This window comes from Phyllostomus discolor, chromosome 9 (assembly GCF_004126475.2).
Source record: "Phyllostomus discolor isolate MPI-MPIP mPhyDis1 chromosome 9, mPhyDis1.pri.v3, whole genome shotgun sequence".
NCBI lineage: Eukaryota > Metazoa > Chordata > Mammalia > Chiroptera > Phyllostomidae > Phyllostomus > Phyllostomus discolor.
Genome location: NC_040911.2, coordinates 1,230,440 through 1,251,963, shown reverse-complemented (window position 1 = coordinate 1,251,963; position 21,524 = coordinate 1,230,440). Strand labels below are relative to the sequence as shown.

At 57.3% G+C, this 21,524-nt stretch overlaps 1 protein-coding gene and 1 long non-coding RNA gene across 3 annotated transcripts in view; one reads left to right on the top strand and one right to left on the bottom strand.

The window, feature by feature from the left end:
• Positions 1-1,031: 1,031 nt before the first annotated feature.
• LOC118496924 lies at positions 1,032-5,196 on the bottom strand. The gene is made up of 2 exons (XR_004899479.1): positions 4,958-5,196; positions 1,032-1,627 (listed from the first exon to the last, which is right to left on the bottom strand). It is a non-coding gene; the product is annotated as an uncharacterized LOC118496924 (long non-coding RNA).
• Positions 5,197-5,963: 767 nt separating this feature from the next.
• The window catches only part of ZNF236 (zinc finger protein 236), a 64,973-nt gene continuing 49,412 nt past the window's right edge, over positions 5,964-21,524 (top strand). For both annotated transcript variants that reach the window (XM_036010141.1, XM_036010140.1), the window contains exons 1-3: positions 5,964-6,671; positions 14,708-14,850; positions 16,069-16,233. In XM_036010141.1, coding sequence (XP_035866034.1) covers positions 6,617-6,671; positions 14,708-14,850; positions 16,069-16,233 — 363 coding nt within the window. In that variant the 5' untranslated portion in view covers positions 5,964-6,616. The remainder of the gene's footprint in view (positions 6,672-14,707; positions 14,851-16,068; positions 16,234-21,524) is intronic.

The following is a 21,524-nucleotide window of genomic DNA, read 5'->3' as shown; positions in this document are numbered from 1 at the left end:
CCAATGTCAGACATAGCCTACTTCTGGAGTGTTTTTATGTAGCCATTCCTTATGCCTTAAAGGTAAGCTTCGGAAATCACCGAATCATACAAGTGGCAGAGCTAGAAAGAACAGTAGCAATCACTCACTTCAGATTAGCAAACCGAGCCTCAGAGGGGCTAAGTGACTTAACACACAGCAAGGAAGTAACAAATACCCGTGAGAACGCCGGCCTCCTGCCGGCCTCCCATCCAGTTTTCCTTCTGTGGTGTCACTGTACAGAGTGTTTCTTGGAAGGATCTGGAATGCAATAGAAGTTATACAACCTTCGCTAAACATCATTTGAAGTTAAAACTCAATTGGTACAGGCAGTGTGTCCACGACCATGCTATTGCCGAGATCTGTCTCTGGGAGCAGAGGTTACACTCAGGTGCCGTTGATGCACTGAATGTGTGTGGAAACCTGTCCCCCACTGTGACCGTGTTAGTGGGTGGGGCTTTTGGGCAGAGACCGGGTTATGAGGGTGCAGTCCTCAAGAAGGGGGTTAGTCTTCCTTTGAAAGAGACCCCCAGACCCCTGCCCACTTCCACCATGTGAGGAGGACACAGTGGGAAGACAGCGTCTGCAGCTCAGAGAGTTCTCCACGGAGCCCAACCATGCCGGCCTGTGGCCTTGGCCTTGGCGCTTCCGGAACTGTGAAGACCGAGTTTCTGTTGCTTTTAAGCCTCCCAGTCTGGGGTCCTTTGTCATAGCCGCCCAATGGACTAAGACAGGTATCAAGAAGAATATTATGAGACAAACACAGTTTAAATCTGCACGCAAGTGTGTTCCCAAGGCAACGGGGCTGATGTGTGTGAGCCTCCTGCACCGGCCGTCTGTCCGCTTTCACGCAGATGTGTGAGCACGGGGGCCGTCGTCATGGCCACTTTGCCTCCAGTGTGTGTCTGCAGAAACGAGGCTGTGTTATCGCTGCTGTTTCATTTTAATTGGGAGATTTAAGTAACATTTCCTAAAACCATTACACACACTGCAGATGGTATGGGAAGTTACTCTAGGTGATACCCCAACAAACATGTTTTATTTAAATACCTGTGTACCTATTTCACATATTAAAACATATTATAAAAGGCATATTTGATAAATAACTGGTAAGCAAGATATACAAAGTTAGAACTCGACATGAAAACCACCCAATTTTAAAAATAGGCAAAGATACGAATAGTTGCCTCACCAAAGATGCACCGACGGCACGTGAGCACACGACAAGATGCTCCACATCACACAGCGTCAGGAAGTGCAGGTTCAGTACCATTGCACACCAGCTGGCGGCCGGACGGCTGAGGCCCGGAGCACCGACAGCAGCAGACGCTGGCGAAGACGTGGCACGGCAGGGGCTCTCGCTCCCGGTGGTGGGGGCGCGGCCCGGTGCGGCTGCTCTGGACGGCGGTTGCCGTTTCTTACGAAACCGAACAGTCCAGCAGCCCTGCTCCTTGGTATTTACCCAAAGCAGCGGAAAGCCTGTCTGCACCGAAACCTACACCTGGATGTTTACAGCAGTAATTGGCGACAACTGGAAGCAGCCGAGAGGTCCTCCAGTAGGTGCTGGGTAAACTGTGGGTACGTCCAGGCAGTGGGATATCATCCAGTGCTAAAAAAAAAAAAGAGTTACTGAGTCATAGAAAGACATGAGGAACCTTAAATGCATGCTGTTGACTGAAAGAAACCAACCTGAAAAGGCTGCTCACTACATGACTTCAGCTATATGATGTTACGGAAGAGGAAACACTGTGGAGACAGTCAGAAGCTGAGTGGCTGCTAGTGGCTAGGAGGGAAGGGGTGAGCAGGTGGGGCACAGGGAAATTTGGAGGCAGGGAAACTATCCTCTGATACATGATGGTGGACACGTGAAGTATGTTTGTCAAATCTCGCAGAGTGTGCACCACCAAGAGTGAACGTGAGTGTAAAGTGTGGAATCTGGTTTTTACTAATGTGTCAATATTGGTCCATTAAAGGCACCACTAATGCACGATGTTATTTGTAGGAGAAACTGTATTTAGGGGGAGGTTATTTGAGAACTCTGCCAGCTGCTCAATTTTGCTGTTAATCTGGGGGAAAAACCCTATCAATTAAGAAAGACCTCCGAGTTGTAGCTTGACAAACAGATGTTATTACAAGCATCCAAGGCGCGGGCAGTCACTGTTTCAACCCTGGAGGCCAGGCCCATGCAGTCAAGAGCAGGTCTCCGCCGTGCCTGAGACAGTGGTTGTGGCAGCACTGCCACCAGGTGGCGATTGTAACATGCAGCCCTCTTTGGTCTCTTCTCTGAAACACAGCCCTGGGCTAGTAACCCCAAGAGGGAGCCACCCACTCCTTTAGATGAGTGTCCCCCACAACCCTGGTCACAGCAAGCTAAGGGTCGCTGGCTCCAGGATGAGCCCAGAGAAGCCTTCTCAGCCTTCTGGAGTCTCGGCCACCAGTAGAAAAACTGGTGACTGACTGCGCTGGTGTGCGGGTGAAGCTGCTCCAGAGAGGGGGTGGCCGCCTTTGTACACCCCCCTCCCAGAGCCAGGCAGCTGAGCTGACACGGCTGAGCTGTGGTCATGGGGAGTAAACCTGAGAAGCCCACTGCCGGTCTGGTTGGGGTTCAAGGAGAAAGAGGAAGACTGGGGCCGTGGCATGCTTTAGAAGTAACGCCCCAATTCCTGGTGAAGTCCTGACAGTGCAAGTCCACAGGCACACCGCGAGGACTCTGCGGGACATCAGTGGCCGAGAGCAGGTCTGGAAGGTTCACGTGAAAAGTGTGGCCGCCCAAGTAACAGAGACTGTAACTGATTTTCATCACCCGCCACCAAGGTCAAGCCCAAAATAGCGTGTTTTCATTGGACTGAAAGAAAATAATTGTCAACCTAGAATTATTTAATTAGAAGAAAAGATATTTAAGAACGAGAACAACATAAAGAGATTTTCAGGTAAACAAAAACCAAGAATGTCTGCCCTTAGTCATGCTCACTAAGTGAAACTGTAAAGCTCAGATGAGACAAAGAGAGCAGGTCAGAGATACAAAAAGGAGTGTGGAGGGCAAAAATACTGGAACACACAGCATATTTAGACAAGTTAGAGCACTAAAACGTCTTCTGCAGTTTAACAGCAGAATCACAACAATAGTACGTAAATTAAGAGAAGGGTAAAGAAATTAACGTTCTCTTTTCAGAAGTATCATCTTTAAATTTCTAGGTATGCTTAGCAGAATATAGTACATAGTTTTCAAACTAGTGAAGGAAAAAAGTAGAATGAGAAAAATATCAACCCAAAAGAAGAAAGAGAAAAATTTAGATGATTTGGGACAAATGGAAAGCAAAAAACAAAAGATATATTATTCATGTTAAAACACCAAAAATAAGTATGAGAATACACATAGCATGTTCATAAAAACCAAAAAACTTTGTATAATCCAAAAGTCCATCAATAATGGGTTGAATCTGGCAGGGGTGTCTGAACTTTTGGCGTCTCCAGGCCACACGGGAAGAAGAGTTGTCGTCTTGGGTGACATATTAAATACACAAACACTAATGAAAACTGATAAGCAAAAAAAGGTTTTAAATTTACGATTTTGTGTTGGGCGGCATTCGAAGCCATCCTAGGCTGCATGTGGCCTGCGGGCCAGGGGTTGGCCACCCCTGGCAGAGCATTGTGCCACAATGAAATACTATAGAATAGTGAAAAGGAATGAATTACAGCTACATGCATCAACATCAGTAAATCTCACAAGTATCATAATGACTGAAGAGGCAAGACATGGAAGGACTTTAAAAAGATTCCCTAAATGGACCAATACTTCATGCATTTAAAGACATCTAAATAAAATGTGCACCACAACAGCAAGGGGATGGTGCTCACAGGACAGGAGAGCAGGTGCTTCTAGGAGAATGTGCCTGGTGTGGTTCTGGGGAACGTATGTTTCATGCTCCTTTGTATGTCCCATGTAGCCATCTGTTTTAAACAAAACGGAAGGTAACAGCAGCCCTCCGTGGAACTCGGAGACGCCTGCAGAGGTTAAATCTGGGAAACCAACCTACATACAACCTACCAGAACTGGATCATGAAGAAATAGAAAATGTGAAACAGACCAAGTAAGGAGTGAAGAGATTGAAACAATAATTGGAAAACCTCCCACCAAACAAATGGCCCAGGACCAGGTTTCACCAGTGAATTTTAGCAAACATTTAAAGAAGAATGAACACAATCTTTCTCAAAACAAAGTTTTCCAAAACTTTTAAAAGAGGAACATTCAACAAACTCACTTTAGGAGGCCAGAACCGTCCCAGTACCAGACCCAGATAAGGACACTAAAAACTATAGGCCAGTAAACATCCCTGATGAACATATACACATACACAGATTTGTACATGTAGATTTTGAAAAAAATCAAATCAATACATGTAGTATGTCATGTTAATAGAATGAAAAGATAGAAACCATATTTTCATCTTGATAGATGCAGAAAAAGCATCTGACAATTCAGCATCCTTTTCGAGATAAACTCTCAAGCGCTGGGCACAGAGAACACGTCTGCGTGGTGAAGGCCTCGGGTGACAGACCCACAGCTGACGGCACGCTCAGTGGTGAGATGTCCCACAGCTCTCCCGGCAACACCAGGAACAAGACGCTGGGGGTGGGGCTCACTCACACCACTGTTAGCGCCGCACGGGCTGTCCTCGCCAGAGCAGTTAGGCCAGAGAAGGAAACCAAGGGCGTCCCTGTCAGGGGAGGTAGAATGGTCTCTGCTGACGAGATGTTTGCGATGAGGAACGTGGTGACAGGAGACAGGGACACATGGTGAGAGGGACACAGGTGTGTCTTACGGGCGAGAGGCGTGTGAGGGAGCACGTCTGCTCTGGACTTGGGCCACACAGCACCTAGAGATTCACTTTCTCTTCTGCTGTAACTACACAGGACTTGCTTTAGTTTAGGTTCGCACTTTTGACTCTCCACTCTTTTCTTCCGTCCTCATGCATTCATGCGACTCGGACATAAATTGCTTCCAGCTCTCTTCGGAACAAAATAGGGTATATGGTTATACACAGGCCGCCGTCATCCAAGCTGATTTGTGAAGGGCCGAGGATTCTTACCACCTGCCTCCCACCTGCTTTCTCAGCCTTGTACCGTAACCCAGCCCTGCTGTGCACATGGGGATTATATGGGAACACTGACTCACCTGCTTGCGGCCTCTGTGGCTTGAACCAAATTCCTGTTTCGAACCTCAGCACTATCATCTATCAAATGGTTCTTTACAGGATCGTTGTAAGGATTATAACTAAGAAGTATTCAACAACAGCAGATGTTCATAATTAAATCTCACTGGCCAGCAGTCCCCAGCCTGTTTTGTGACCAGGGACCAGTTTCACGGGAGACAGTTGTTCCACGCATCAGGGCGGTGGAGGTCGGGGACCTTGCCGTTGGCCATGCACTGGCTGGCCCATGACGGACGGAAAAGCTCTCTGGGCTTGTTTCTTTTAAACGTGACTGAAGACACATCAAGCACCTGACAGATGGCTGTCCTAGTTAATTTTAGATTTTTCCTCCTCTACCTGTTGCCTCCCCCGGGAAGTCCTTTCTTACCATGCTACAGTGCGACCATTTTACTAGGGTGGAGTTGAGGGTCTGTCCCACGGTCTAATTGTTCTTGTTCTCGAGGTTCTCCGTGGATCCGTCAACCCTCCGTTACAGTGTTTTGGCTACTTCGGTGTCTTTCCTCCCCATGGTCCCAAGCGCCTTGTATTTCCTCGCAGTACCTCGCACGCGTTGGTGATCGCTCTTTACCGCCTGAACTCGACGCGGGGCTGCCAGTCCAGGCTCCTGGGACTTGCTGAGCAGTGGACATTCCTCCTCCGACCGCGAGGCCCCTTAACCCCCCAGCACGCTGGGTCTTGTTCGCGTCACGACTTCGTGGGAGTTCGGACGGACGAGAAACCACAGCGGACCGGTCGTAGTCTTTGGACGGGCGTGCGGGGGCCCGGGTGCGTCCCCTCCGTTAGGCCCCAGGTCTGCGCGCGGCGCTCTCCGAGGCCGTGCTGACACCGCGCGGCGCCAGCGCCGAAAGGCCACCGGGCCCGGGTTTCCGTCTCCCCCCACTGCCCACCTGGGGAGCGCTTTCAGCACCCGCCTACTACGTGGGCACCTTCCCTCGTTACCGCCCCGACGGCTGTCCCAGCGGGGTGCCCGGTTCGGCCACACGCCGGGAGGGTCCTCCAGGCGACGCCAGCCGTCGGGGCCCGGGCCGCCAGGGGACGCCGTTCGTCCGCCCGGTGCTCCAGGCCCTAATGCAGAGCGCGCATGCGCAGAGCGTCCCTTCCCCCACCCCGCGCCCGCGCCCATCGACCCCAACGCGGCCCACCGAGCCATGGAACCCACCGCAGTGGGTGCGATTCCGGCGCTGCCGTTAGTTCGCTCCGGCGCCTTCCCCCCGTGAGGCCCACGGGCGCACGGCCGCCTGCCTGGGCCCCTTCGCCCGCCTCCGCGCTCGGCGGGGCGCGCGCCGCGTCCCCGCGGCCTGTCCCCGCGCGTGCGCGCTCCGCCGAGCGTATGTGTGTGAGTGTGTGTGCGGCCGAGGGGAGGGCCGCCGCCGCCGCCGCCGACGATGCCGCGGGGCCGCCCCCCGAAGCCCAAGGAGAGCAAGGCGCGCGGCGACTCCGGTAAGCGGCCCTTATCCGCCGCCGCTGTGCCACTCCGCGCGAATGTAGTCCCCGGATGCGGCGCGGAGGGCGCTGGGAGCGGCCGGGCCGGGCGGGGCAGCGAGAACCCGGGCGGGCCGGGCAGGCCGGGAGGGCCGGAGACCGCGCAGCGCGCTGCTGCTTCCCTGCCGCTGCCGCCGCCCGACTGCCGGCCGCAGGCGCGGGCGGACTGATACGGCGCCGGCCCTCCGCCGGCTGGGCCTACTTTTCTGGGCCGGCGGCGGCGGCGGCGGGCCGGGGGCGAGGTGCGCGCCGCCCTCTTCCCCCTCCCCCTTCCCCTCCTCCCTCCCCTCTCCTTCCACCTCCTCCTCCCTCCACTTCTCCGCGCGGCCCGGCGGCGGCCGTCCTCCTGCCCGCCCGCCCGCCCGCTCGCGGGGATCGCACCCCCGCCCGGCCCCGCCGCTCCGCTGGGGAGGCCTGTGGACGCAGGTGCCGGCGCTGCCGAGCGGCTGACCGGACGGCGGGGCCGGGAGCCGGGCGTGATGGGGGCCCTTGGCGTCCGCGGGACGCAGGGCCAGCCCCAGGCTCCTCGCGAGTGGGATCGAGTGGGTTCCCCACAGGGACTCGCCCCGGCGTCGGTGGGGCCCCGTCGTACTCAGGGCCCCTGTCCGCGATGAGGGTGCCCAGCCTCTGCGAGCGCGGGTGCAGGTGGGCGGCGGGCCCCGTGCTCATTCAGCACCTGCGCGCGCGACCTGCACGCCCTGCGGACGGCCGTCCCCAGGGCCCTCAGTGGAGGGGTGCAGCACAGATGGGGACGTGAGTGGGGGCCACTGCAGCCAGGCCTGACCTCTCACGCTGCCGCCCCGCGCTGGGCGCGTCGGCCGCCTCCACGTGCCGCTGGGCCCCTGTGTTAGCCGCCCCGTTGTTATCAGCGGGAGCTGGGGCCCGAGGTGGCCCTGCTCTATTTGCTGTTGGTTTGCTGCGCCTTGTCACGGCTCCTGCTGCACAGGCGCAGTGTCTGGGTGACTCGGGCACAGAAAGGCCGCTTCTGGCAGCCTTCTGTGTTACCACGTGTTACCAGGTGGTGTTGTCAGCCCCTGGGCTTCTCACCACGAAGCTTTCTGGCCTCCTCACCAGCCTGCATCCCGGGGCCCTCCCCCAGGCCTGGTGTGGGGGCGCCAGCCCGCTGCTGCCCCAGGCCCCGCCTTCTGAGCCTTTTCACTGGTTTCCGCCGAGTGTCCATCACTCCAGGCCTGTCCGCCTCCGGGGCCCCTTTCAAGACATCCATCGGGGGTCCACTCCCCGGCTGACGCTCCTCAATGGGTGCCTCCTCTCCTTGACAGTGAGACCCACGGGCCTTGAGGGTCCTCGTTGGTCTGGCCTTGGCCCAGCCTCTCCCTGGGTCCTGCTCCAGCCCAAGCTCCTGTCCTCTCCCATGGTGTCTCCCTGTGGGGCATGTGGTCCCCATGTGGGAAGTCCACCCTCCTGCGCCTTGCGGTGGGTCTCAGTGCTGCAGCCCTCCTGTAGCGGCCCCCAAAGTACCTTCGGGGGCCCCCTGGGCACCCACACGCTGCCAGGCTCTGTGACGTGTCGTCACGGCAATCCCGACACGGCTGGACTCTGTGACGACTTGGTGCCCGTTTGCACTGATGGCACAACCCCAACGAGGCCTTTAGCGCACGCCACACTTGTGGCGGTGCCAGACCTCCAGGCCGCCGTGCGCGTCTCAGCGTGTCGCTCAGAGACTGCGCACCGCTGCCGGGCCAGCGCGGAAGCGGACGCCAGGGCCCAGCCTGCCCTCAGGGCACCGACAAAAGATCCGCAAGAGTGAAATTTCTTCTTAGTACTTTTTTGGAGAGTATAATTTTCATAAAATGTGTACGTTAATGTAATAGGTTTATTTTACGCAAATAAAATATTTAAAAGTTGCTCAGTTTTAATTTCTGGTAGAGAAAACATCAATCGACGAAACCCGTGTGTAAACTGAAGGTCACTGGGCCCTCCGTGACAAAAGAACGTGAAGGGTCCTGGGACCACACTGTTTGAGGAACGTTATCACCCTCAGTCTCCTCCCGTAGTGATGGTTTCTGCAACCAGAGGTTGTTTTTTTTTGTCACCCACTACCGATGTTATTTCTGAGAAAGCCCTGGAAGGTAGGTTGGGGACTTTTACGAGTAAGGGAACTGAGGCTCAGAGAGGGAAAGAGATCGGGAGCCCGCCCGGCTGGTCGGGGTCAGAGCTGGGGCTTGACGCTGCACGTGCGTCCGGAGCCCGAGTGTCACTGCTCTGCCGGGGGGGGGCGGGGGGGGACCCACTGACTCGGCTCAGGTCTCAGGTGCTCTCTGTGGCTGGGGGGCCCTGCGGGGCGGGGCTGGAGGCACAGACCTCAGCGTCTGAGAAGGGACCTGGCCGTGGCCCCTCAGGACGGTGCCCAGGCGGGCGGGAGCACTCGGTGGCAGCGGGGAAGTCTGGGCCTCCCAGAGACGATGATGTCGAAGAGAAACGTCACGAAATGATGAGGAGCGGGTCTCCTTGGGGACGTTTCTTGACGTGGGAGTTGGCTCGGGACCCAAAGAAAGAAGTGGGGCTTCTCCCTAAGGTGACTGGGGAACGTTCACTGAGCACCAGCTCTGTGCCTGGCATGACCCTGGGGGATACCACCTGCCCTGACGTGACTTTTGTCTTCGCAAGTAGTAACGTCTCCTTGGTGGAAACCGTGTCAGGGGTCTCTCGTGGCATCCACCGCTTTCCCCAGGAGATGGCACAGAGCTGTTCTCCCGAGCTTGCACCCGTGGGGGGGCCGCTGCCCCGTGTTCTGGAGGGGAGCTGAGACAGGCCGACGGTGAGCCAGATGGGCGAGCACGTCTCTTCCTGCTCCGATTGCCAGTTCAGGCCACCGTAGGTTTCTGTGGTGGAACTCCGGGACTCTGTGTGCCTGCCTCGGGGAGGGAGGTCCCTGGGGTGGGCTGCCAGGGCAGAGCTGGCACTGTGGACTGGCCCCATCGGTTTTGGGTGACTCATTCGCTTCAGCAGCAAAACTAGGCATGATTGGTGGGGAAACAGTTCAGGGGAGATGGATCCTGCTTAAATAGTAACTTCCAACCGCAGCGGTATCCCAGGATGAAAGGATGTCTCCAGAAGGAGCGCCCTTCCCTTTCTGTAACTGAGTTCCGTAGGTAGGCAGAAGCTTGCAGCGCTCAGAACTCGGAGGACAGTTGGATGGTGTAACACTTGTCACGATCCTGGAATCAGGAGTAAGTTACCATGGGTTCCAAATCTGCGTCTTGACCCAAAAACTGGTCCGGGGAGAAACCACACGCAGCACGAGTTCTTCACAGAAGTCGACTCTGTAGTGTTCTGTGTGGTGCCTCTGTGTCCCGGCCCCTGCGTGGTCTCTGTTCACAAAGGCAGGGTCCTGCGCTGGAGGGGTCAGTGTGTTCCCCAGACCCCCCTGCGGTCGCAGGGCTCCGCCTGACGCATCGCCACGGGGCCTGGGTGGGAGCTGTCACCCTGCGGGACTTGAGGAAGTGCCTGGGAGCCTCACTGAGCTCAGTTACACCGGAGCCTGAGAGGCGGGACCCAGGCAACCCCACCTTGCGGACAGGGTCGCATGGAAGAACCTACACCGGCCGACACGAAGAGCTGCTCCACCGTTGAGGAGAGGGCGGGCCAGAGGGTTCAGGGCCCGCCTTGTACCTCTGAGGTGCTGCGCCCTAAGTCTCAGCTGCCGTAGAAAAAACTGCCGCTCCCGTGGGTAGAAATGGGGAACTCACGTTGACCAGACCAAAGCTCGTGGAGAGATGACGGCCCTGGACTCCCGAGTCAGACTCGCTGGCCTGTGGGTCTGACCACGAGGCGAAGGCGTGATGCGGCTGCAGGTGCTGGGCGCTGAGCGCTGGCTCCGTGCATCACGGAGGGCTGCCGAGTCAGCCTGTCCCCGGGGCAGGCCGGCTCTGCGTGGCTCTGTGCAGCGTGGCTCTGCGCAGCGTGGTTCAGGAGATCCTCCAGAGAGCAGAGACACGTTTGAGCCCTGTGCTGAGGGGGTAGAAACGCCTGCCTGCTTGACGAGGGCCCGGAGTGTTGGTGGTGGGGTGTTCTCATGGGCTCTCGTAGGTAACCAGCTCCTGGAACGTGAGCAGTGCCCTAGCGCTCCTGTTACCCTCTGACCAGGGGTTTCGCCACCCTCTCCTACCCTGCCTTCTTCTGATGCCCACTTCTGATTCTCCCTGTGTTTGAGCTGAATTGAATTCATGCTATGTACCCTCTTGTTTATGGCTCCCTTCATTCAATATTTGGTTTTATGAGACCATCCCTGTGTTTATATAGCCGAGACGTGTTCATTTTCATGGGTGTATAGTATTCCATTCCGTGACCACACTGCCATTTGATTTATCCTGTGTACTGTAGATACTTGGCTTGTTTCCGGTTTGGAGACTGTTAAGAGTAAGTGCTGCTATGAGCGTCTTGGTGTTCCTGGGTGAAAGTGGACCATGCTAAATGGTCTTCCTTGGACAGTACAAGACGCTGACTTCATGTATAGGAGAGGGATTTCTTGTTCTGTTCTTCTCTCTACAGATTAACATAAATTTTAGCCAAAACTGAAATGCTGTAATATACATCTTTCTTCTGTATTCCTGTCTTCCTCCAGATTAGGGTCAGCTACCTACGGCCTCACCTTTCTGGTAAAGTTTCACGGGGATGAGCCGCCCCCATCTCCTGTGGTTGCTCCTGGGCTACAGCAGTAGGTTTGAGGAGTTACGGCAGACACCTCCTGATCCCCAAAGTCTAGGCCGTTTCCCGCGTGGCCCTTCACAGGGACACTGGGCAGCGCCGGCCCCGAGTAGTGAACTGTGATCCTGCTGCGGCTGCCGTCGCCCGCGGGTCCCTGCAGCCCCCTTGCCTTCCTGCCCCAGGTCCGGAGTGACAAGGGCATTGTTCCCTCCAGCGGCAGCCTGAGTGGTCGCTGACGCCCAGTCTCCATGCTGATGAGGACCTTCGTCCTGGCACTGGGACGGGAAGGCCGGGTGCCGTCCCGAGGGAGCACGACAGCCGCAGCATCCCGCCTTCGTCTCACCCTCTGTCCGGCCCCCGTGCACCCTGCCTGCATCTGCTCGCCCCACTGCTGAGCGTTGCCGCCACGCCTGTTGAGGTTGGCGATGGCGACGGAGAGCTCGAGGGCCTGGGTGTGCCGCTCGGTGCCAACGACACAGGACGCGTTTCCTGGAAGTGAGCAGAGGCCGTGTTTCCTAAGCGTGACTGCGCCCTCAGCCGTCCGCAAGGAGGTCGTAGGGAGCACCAGGCCACCGTGCAGTTGTAACGGCCATGGGGCCGTTTTAGAGTGTCTCGGCTTGAGGTGTCCGCTGGGACCCCCGGCAGGGAGGCGCTCACGCTCGGGCAGGCTCGCACGCAGACTCGGGCCGCATGGGTGCGTCAGGGTGCGCGTGCTCCTGGGGAGCAGGCGCCAGGGGGCACCTTGGCCTGGCCCCGGAGGGACCCTTTCCTGAGGCTCTGACCAAGGCTTTATCCTAACCCCGCCACAGGGGCGTTGCAGGGCATTTACCACGCACCGGGACCGGCGCCGGCGAGTTCCCTCAGCACGAACATTCTCATGTCACCTGCAGCCCGACCGCGAGCGTGTCACAACAGCCGCAGAAACGTGTCTGTGATGCCTCACGCCAGGGAGCGGGGCCTCCCCAGCAGCGCAGACGTGCCCCGCCCAGGCGGTGTCCCCGAGAGCCTGGCGACCCTCCTGGCGGCTCGCAGCCTGGGCGGGCTCTGCCCACTCACTGGGCGCGCTCTCTGGCTGGGCGTCCTGCCGTGGAGGGGACGTTCGCTGTGTGTCGTGGCAGGCTGTTCCTTCCCGTCATCCGTGGGGCAGCGGGTCCTTGCGCAGTGGTGTTCCGCACTGTCGCGGTCTCGTTGGAACTGCCCAGTGCTTTTGACAGCCGGCCAGGTGCTTTGCCTGGCTCTTGGTCGAATGTGTTTTATGCTGAAAGAACATAAACAGTCTTAGGCTCCCCGTTGGGACAAAATGCTGTTGCTAAAATCCAAGTTCGTCTGCTGTGTTCGCACAAGGACCGGGGTGGAGACAGGAGTCTCGTCATGGAGACTGTGGCCTCGGGAGGGGGAGGCACGGAAGCACGGTTCCAGGGGAGTCGGGCGAGAGTTCCAGGGGAGTCGGGCGAGGTGCCGGAAGCCGCCACCAGCCCTGCCACTGGCTGACGGTGCGACCTTGACCAAGTAGCCTCGCTTCTTTGGGGCCTGAGCTCCCTTAGCTGTACCGTACGGATGGGGTGTGGGACTCCCCCTTTTCCCCCCAGGGTGTAGCTTGTGGTGTTTTCATTTAAATCTTTTTGAAGTAGAACAGACATTATAATGTTTCAAAAGTTTAAAATAGGGACATCCCTTTCCCAGCTCTATTCCTGCCTCCTGCACAGGCCCCTGTGCCCTTCTTCCCGGCTGGCCCCCAGGGGATCGAACTTATCCAAATGAGTACGTTTTATTTCCAGACGAGCACCGTCGGGATAGTGACACATCGGCACGGGGTGGCACGTACAAGGAGGAGGCGCAGAGGTGCCCCCGACCGACCCCCTCTCTGGCGCAGGCCCCTTCTAGTGCACAGCACCTTCCTGAGCACTGAACGGTTTCCTCATCCTAGTGAGGGGTTCCACGGGACTCACGATGTGTCAGTGATGTGGTCCTCAGCAGTCCTTTGTTTGGGGCTCGGGGCTCATAAAACGTTTCAGTCATTCGTTTTTGTGCAGACTCTCTGAAATCGGGGTCTCCTGACAGGATGTGGGTGTGGTCCAGCCAGGGTGTATCTTCTTCTCCTTGGTGGAACCCACCCTCCTCTGTGAGGACCATCGCGGTCTATTTGAATCGCACCCCACATTTCTTGAGACCGGAGTGGCTTCACTGGGTGAATGTGCAAGAGGTTTTCTGGAGCTGCTGCAGCTCCAGGCCCTGCCCGGCTTCCTCCAGGGGTGTCTGCCGCACCCCGTCCTGCCACTCTGGCTCCTGTGCAGCTGACAGGTTCCCAGGCCTCGGGCCCCTGCGCCTGCCCAGGGGGGAGGGGGGGAGGGTGGGGGGATGGGGGGGTACTGCTGGCTCTTTGCTCAGAAGAGGTGGGGACGCCTTTCAGCACTGGGCCTTGCAGAAGGACAGGGCTCTTCTGAGCTTGCTGGATCTTCTACTTACCCCTGCCCTACTCCCAGATATCTAAGTTCCAGTATTTTGAGGTCAAATTTGCCACTGTTGTAGGTGGTGTATTCCTATTTTTTTAGTAGTTAATATGTATCCTACATTCATGCTCAAATTGTAAGATGGTGAAGTATTATTATTTGTTTTAAAAGAATTGGAGAGATTTGGGGCATCTTTATTTTATGACATTCCTGACAACTGTGCTTGAACAACAATAAAGTAATTTCAAAAAGTGTTGATGGTGATCCCATGGTTATTCTTATTTGAAAATGCGTTTATATTTGCTGCCCTTTGCTTCCCCGGGGTGGGCGGAGCCCACCGTGAGAGCTTCGCAGGTCTTTGTCCTCCGAAAGCAGAATTCAGAGGACAGTGTCTTCTGCTTTTGGCTTAGTCTTGCTTTTCAGCAGTTTTCAGAGGTAGACTGAGTCAGTGAAGTGGCATTTGTATTCCGACTGGAGTTTTGTTTGCTGAGTAATTTAGGATCCTGTGCGGATTCCTGATAAACTCGCCTAGCAGCCTGAAGGTGAAATGCCCCTAGGGTTGGGAGTGACGCGGAAGTGGAGGAAGACTGTGGGGATTGGCTGTCGGCGGACCTGGGCCCCAGGCGTTGTCTCAGGTTCCCGAGGGTCCAAAGAAGGATTTAGGGCTCCGAGGTCCTATGTCTCAGTCATCTCGGGTTCCCCATTTCTGCTGTAAAACCATGTCCATTTTAAAACATTCACAGGATCATTCGTTTCATCTAAAATCTCTCATAAATTTTTGACGTAATTTGGTTTCTAAACAATAACCAAATGACTTTATTTATGTGATGAGAATAACAACTGGTATTTATTGTCTATACTTATGCGATTTTGTAGATGGAGTTTTAACATTGAATGCGGAGAACGCTAATTATGCCTATCAAGCGCCAAACTTCCATAAATGTGAAATCTGTCTGCTATCTTTTCCAAAAGAGTCCCAGTTCCAGCGCCACATGAGGGACCACGAGCGGAACGACAAGGTACGTACTCGGGGAGGGTCGGCGGCCAGAGCGCCGGGCTGGAGCCGCTGTGGAAGGCCCGGGGCTGGAGCCCGTCTCCGGCAGCGCAGATCCCCGAGCGGCGGGCGTCTGGCGGCACACAGCACACACCTCGGACTTGTGTTTCGGCTGGGGTCGCGGTCCTAGCCGGCGGGAGGTTGTGAGCCTGTGCCCTGGGGTCGCTCGGGGCTCAGTGGCGGCGGGGAGGATGTGTTCTCGGAGCACGCCTGTCTGCTGCGGGCCCCTCTCCTCCGTGAGCGCACAGCCGGTGCGTGTCCGTGTGGTTTTCTCCGGCGGGGGCTGCCCTCGGTGATTTTGTTTTACAGTGGCATTCAGACACGTGTGATCGGACGCCAGCAGGGGCAGCGCTGTACACAGGGTGTGGGCCCTCTGCAGGACGCCCTGTGGGGCACGACGGGAACGTTCGTGTCCCAGTGGGACGGTAGTGGGGCGGTGTGCGGGTGGACGGAAGGGCGGCAGTTCTGACTGCAGTTAAAAGCGGTCAGGACTCTCCTCCAGGTCAGAGGGTGTGGGCTAGCAAGCCGCTGGACACCAGCCATGCCCACTCTCTCCTCCGGAGCCCTGGGTGCAGCCAGCTCCGCTCTGCTGCCAGCGGGAGTGGGGTGCTGTCCTGTGACGGTTAATGCTGATGCCGGTGGCCCGCGGCCCGTTACCCCCCCCATGGCTGAGAACCTGGAGGTGCCGACTGAGTCCTCGTTAGGGTCTTGATGTTCAGAGGGGGAACTAAGTGCCGGTGATTACTTTATCTTTCTGCAAGGGAGTGGCAGAGTGCCTTCCTTCTGGGGGACCGCTTTATAGACTGAGAAAGGCAGCTCGGTTACAGTCAGTTAGATTTGTGGACTGCGGGGTTTTACTGGAGCGGCCCTGTGTGCAGCAGGGCAGCTGGTTGAAAAGAAGGGAACGCCGTGGCCAGCGTGGCATCTCTCTGCTCGCTGCCCGAGAGGCCTTGCTGGCGGGGGCGTGGCACTCCTCGGGAGGCCCTGCTTCTGCCCAGGCGCGTGGTTGTCCTCACCGTCCCCTGAGACGTCCCCCAGGAGTGCCATGTGTTGGTTTGGGAGTTACGACGTCGGGTCTGGCAGGGGGCGTCAGAAGGTTCTTGGAGAGGTTGTGGATTGTGGTGCTTGCTAATACTTGAATGACGTTGACTGTGGTGGCTTCTCGACTTTTCTCTCCAAATAGCCACATCGATGCGACCAGTGCCCCCAAACCTTTAATGTTGAATTCAACCTGACCCTGCACAAATGTACCCACAATGGGGAGGACCCTACCTGTCCTGTGTGTCACAAGAAATTCTCCAGAGTGGCCAGTCTCAAAGCGCACATTATGCTGCATGAGAAGGAGGAGGTAACTATTCCGGCCTGTCCTTTGTTAACTGACCCTTAAAGTGCATCTGATCCCCGGGAGGATCTGGGCATCAACGAGTGTACAAAGCCTTCACATAGGTGTCCAGGGGCGAATGAGTGAGTTTGCCGTGGCTGGTCTCCAGTTCACTGATGAAATGCTTCCTTTTCTGGCCAGTACCACTTGGGGTGGAGGCACTGGATGCGTAGTGTATTTGGGGGATCAAAATGTGTCTCTGTGGGCTAGAAGAGGTCCCCCTCCTTTCTGTTCTTAGCAGAAACTAACTTTTGTAGAAATCTGTAAGTGGCCCAAAGTGGGTTTTCTGCCCAGGAAGGTGGCTCCTGAACCCATGGCGTGGGGGCCTGGGGGCAGGGAAGACACGTCTGGGGACCAGCCCTGCAGGCACCCAGTGGGCAGTCCTGGCTGTGTGCTGGTGGCCAGGCTGCGCTGGTGCTACTGCTAGGGCAGGGGTCTCACTTCAAGTATGAATGGCGGCCACTTTAAAAACATCTCCTTGCCCTGGCTGGTGCGGGCCCAGTGGATTGAGCGCTGGCCTGCGAACCAGAGGGTCACTGGTTGGATTCCTAGTCAGGGCGCATGCCTGGATTGGGGGCCAGGTCCCTAGTGGGGGGAGTGCCAGAGGCAACTACACATTGATGTTTCTCTCCCTGTCTTTTTCCCTCCCTTCTCCTCTCTCTAAAAATAAATAAATTGAAAAAAATATTACCTCCTCCACCCTGGTTATTACTGTAGAAAATTAGGAAATGCAAAAAGTGAGGAAGAGAACTCAAAAATCACATGTAATCCTACTATTCAGTGTTGATTACGGGTAACTATTTGGTGTATTTTTTCTCCTAAGACAAAAAAAATATAGTATTTCAATTACATATATAAAATTTTTATCCTAAAAATTGAGCCCCTACCGTTTGTGCAGGTTCGTGTATCTTTTGTGTGTCTTCAGTTTTTCACATACAACCACCTGTCGTGTGTCCTTTAAAACCTGCCGAGTGGGGGATGCCTGTGTCATCTGGGAGCAGCGGAGCCGCCGTCGCCCGCGGCACCAGGCCTTGCAGGGCCCCCTGGGCACGCCCAGGCTCCTCCGCGCCCCCTCTGCACCCCTTGTCTCTCTGGCCTGCTGTCCCTTGGGCCATTGTGGGCATTGCCGTGCTGCACCTGCTCCCCACAGAGTGGCCGTGGCCCTGGACGCAGGTCTCCCGGGCGGCAGGTTGCCGTGGTCACACGTGTAGGTCGTCCCCAGCCGTGCAGGGCCGGCGCAGACACAGCCGCCTGAGCCAGCGCTCCCGCGTGTGTCTGGGCACGCTGGCGGGCGCAGCGGCCCTCCCGGCAGCCGGTTCAGTGCCCAGAGGACGTTTGGGTGGCCGCTCCTGCGCGGAAGGGGGTGAGGTGCTGCCGGCACCCAGTGACCGGAGGCCAGAGGTGCTCCCGAAGGTCCTTCAACGCTCAGCCCCCGTCACTCCTCCCCCACCGAGAGCGGTCTGGTCTCCGGGAGAGGGATTGCTAGGTCAGAGTGGACGTGACCTTAGGAATCTCATGGTGTCCAGTTGTTTTCTGGAGAGTCTTCGCAGCTTGTCCTCCTGCCAGCGGTGTAGGGAGGTGCCCCCTTCTTCACCCCACTCCTCAGTGTCCGTGTTACAGAACCTGTCCTTCCGGCTGGTGGTGTTCGGGTGGAACGTTTCTGTTGTTCGATTTGTAGTCCCTTCGTTAAGAGTGAAGTTTAGCACCTCTCCATGTTTATTAGTCATTAGTGGTTTTATTTTGTCTTTTAATTTTCTTATTTTGGGGGAGAAGGTGGGGATTATAGGACTATTCTTACAGATTTGTGTCAGCTATTTACATAGTTAGGAAAAAGCCAAAGGGCTTTTTTGCCCTTTGGTTTCTGACATTTTCTCCTGGCATAAATTTTTAAATGGCCAAATGCTCAAATTTTTAAGCTGTTCATTTACAGATCCTCGTTCTTGTGATTTGCTTGAAATACTCCCCGTGGCTGCAGTTACTTGTTAAACCCCACTGTGTCTTCCAGAGTGCAGGTGCCTCCCGGTGCAGTGCACGCGCCCGTTCCAAAAATCGCAGGTCCACGCTGGTCCGGGTCCAGCCACCCTCCCCGGCTCCTGTGAGCCTCCCCCACTTCCTGTGCGTGTCCTTCCTGCCCAGCGAGGAGGCTAGCTCCCACGTGGCAGCCAGTCCTGGGTTCTGTCCATGGCAGGGGCACGGTTGTGTGGCTCACCCTGCTGCAGTGCACCTACAGAAGGTGTGCGGGGGTGGCGGGGTGTGAGCTCAGGGTCCTTTGACGCAGCTTGCATTCTGCTGCAGGGCCACCCCGCCCCGCTCTCCTGAGCCGCACGCAGTGTGCCGTGAGCTGCCCTCCAGCAGCGTTCGGGCAGCGCGACCACAGAGACGGCCCGGAGCAGGGCAGGGCCTGAGGGCTGGGGAGTTAGGTGACAGGCGTTTGATACGAAGCTCCTCTTCGGAGACAAGCCCTGTGAACAAGGAGCCCTCTGTCCCCTCTGCTGCCTCTGCTGGGCCCTGCCTGGGGAGGGACCGCCTGGTTTTTCTGGTTTGTCTCACGGTGTCCCTTTGGAGTGATAACACGTGTTTGTATGCTTCTTATCTCCCTGTTCTGGTTTGTTACTAATGTAAACTTGAGGGTTTTGCCTATTTAAAACCGAGCTGGTGTCTTCATTTTGGCCGCATTGGATTTTTAGGTTGTGCCAGGGGAGAATGGAACGTGCTCACAGCGTTGGGCCCTGATCCTCAGGGCAGCAGGGTTCTGCACTTGCGGGCTCAGCGTGCTGCCCACATCTGTTCTGAGGGGTTTGGGTTCTTGCTGGTGTCCCTGGGTGGCCTTTCGGTGACACTGCACACGCGGTTCGTCTGCAGGACAGCGTGCATTTCTGTCTGTGGGCTGCAGCCTGCCCCCTGCCGGATTCCCGCCTGCAGCACCCGAGTGGGCACAGGGCTTGGCTTCAGCAGCCACGAGGGTGGTTGAGCACAGCCACCTTTTGGTCATCGCTTGCCACGACAGTATGTGGTGATGACCACAGCACACCCCAGCTCTGTTCCCGTGCACACGCCATGCCGGAGAGAACGGCTCGGTGCACCCTTGCGGGAGGTGTCTCCTTTGCCAGGCTCGCACGGCCCCCACCATTTCTGAGCAGTTTTCAAGGAAGTTGCAGACACCACGTTACTTACATTCCCTCTAAATACTCCAGTATGCACCCCCTAAAACAAGGCACTTCCTCGGCATCACAACACAGCCACCACACTCAAGAATTAACACTAGAGCCGGTACTGCCGGCCTCCCTCCCTCCACGGTGCCCTTCCCTCAGTGTCTCGCTGGGTCTCCACTGAGGCCAAACGCTGCGCTGGGCTTCCTGAGGCGCCAGACCCCCGCACCCAGACAGGTGCATGCACCTTACTCACTGCGCAGTCAGCCAAGAAGCAGCCACGTGTGGGTTGGGTGCTGTGCAGCTTTGGGAGCCTGGGGCTTCCTGTTCCCCATGGAGCCCCCTGGTCCTGCTCTGTCACCACCACCACTGCCAAGGCCCAGCTTCCCGAGAGCACGATGCCGCTGCAGTGAGCGTGCTCAGCTGGCTGCTGGCGCGGCGTGGGCGAGGCTGAGTGGCGAGGGTCCTGTGCGGCCGTCTGCCCCTGGGCTCCCTGGGGAATGTCACGTGCCCCGGGTGCCTTGCTCTTAGGGTGGGCCTATGGCCGAAGACCCTCATTTCTCCTGCGAAGTGCGGGCATGGCTCTGTCTTCATAGAAGAGTGAGGTAGTTGGTGGTGGCCACGGGAAGCCGGGCTGGGGAGTGGGAGCAGAACCTGACTGGGGACGGAAGCAGGGGCTGCGTGACATTGTGTGACGTGTGCCCAACACGTGGGCCCCGGCGGGGAGCTGGCGGGGTGTCCCTGTCTGCCGGGGTGGGGATGCAGGGGCTTGTTCGCACCGAGGCTGGGGTGTCGGCGGCGTGTGTTGTGGGACAGCCAGGGAGTCGGGGCGTGGGGGTGTCGGCCAGAGAGCTGGCGGGGCAGCACGTGGTGCAGGCCAGATAAGCACAGTGCACCCAGTGTGTGTACGTGTGCGTAGGTGTCAGCACGTGTGTGTATGTGAGAACCCTCCAGCAGGTCACGTGACGGGGGGGGAGGTTGAGGCAGCCGCACGTGCACCACGCGTACTGGCGGGGCCTGTGCGCAGCGGGCCTGGAGAGGGCAGAGGCCCGGCCCAGCCTCGGCACTGCCCTGACCTCCGACCCGCCACTCGGACGGGCCCAGGGCGCGGGGGTCCTGCCTGCGCGGGCGTCGCTTCACCACACACCCTTCAGGCTGTGCTCTCGATTCCCCCGTGGCTGAGACCACAGATAGATAGCAGCGATTCCTCACTTCCACTGGTGCGTAGGGTTTTACACATCCTCCTCCCGGCCTTCCCCTCCTTGTGTTTTCACGCCCGCACGCTCTCCCGAATTCTTCTCCAGGCGGTTGCCGCAGTGGAGCGCGGAGCCCTCCCGCCTCTGGCGTCTCTCCCCTGTTCGTCATTCACTGATGGTGGTCCTGGTGCTGCACAGCCTGGCTGTGCCGTGGTCCCCTGGCACGGCAACTGCGTCCGGTGTGGCCGCCGAGGGGCGGCGGTGCGGCCTGGGCTCGGTGGGACGCGGGGCTTCCTCGGTGAAGCTCCACCGTCTTTGTCCTTCACCGTCGCAGCGGCTGGGACGTGCACGTGCTGTGGTTTCTGACTCTGCTTTTTTCCGAAAGGTTTTTGAGAAATGTTTCTGGAAATCCATTGACTTGATGTTCCTGTTGCTCCTTACCCACCTCTACTTCCTGTCTTCTGTGATGGCAGTGTTTCCAGATCCCTAAACAGTCACGGGAGGAGAAAGGGGCAGAGTGGCCCGAAGAAAGGCTTCTGCCCGCCTGTGGTTTGAACCGGCGACGGGGCCGTGGGGATGGCTGCCTTCTTGCTCGGGGGCTGGAGGTGGGAAGTGGTGTTCAGCCCCTGACCTTGGCAGCCCAGGACGAGCAGGAGCTCGGGGCCAGGAGTTTCTCGTGAGCGGAATTCAGAGAAGGTTTCCTTTGCTGGTCTCAGGTGTGAGCCAGGTGGTGGCGACAGGTAAGGGGCGCTGCTCCCTTTGGTGGCTGCGGCAGGGTCCCGGCGTGCGGCCTCTTCCCTCTCTCCCGGCTCTCACGCTCAGCAGTGCGGGCAGAGCAGCTCCGTGCCTGTGAGGGCCCGGGACCCACACGGCCCTGTGGTCCCCTTGAACGCCACCCTGTCGTGTGGTCGGA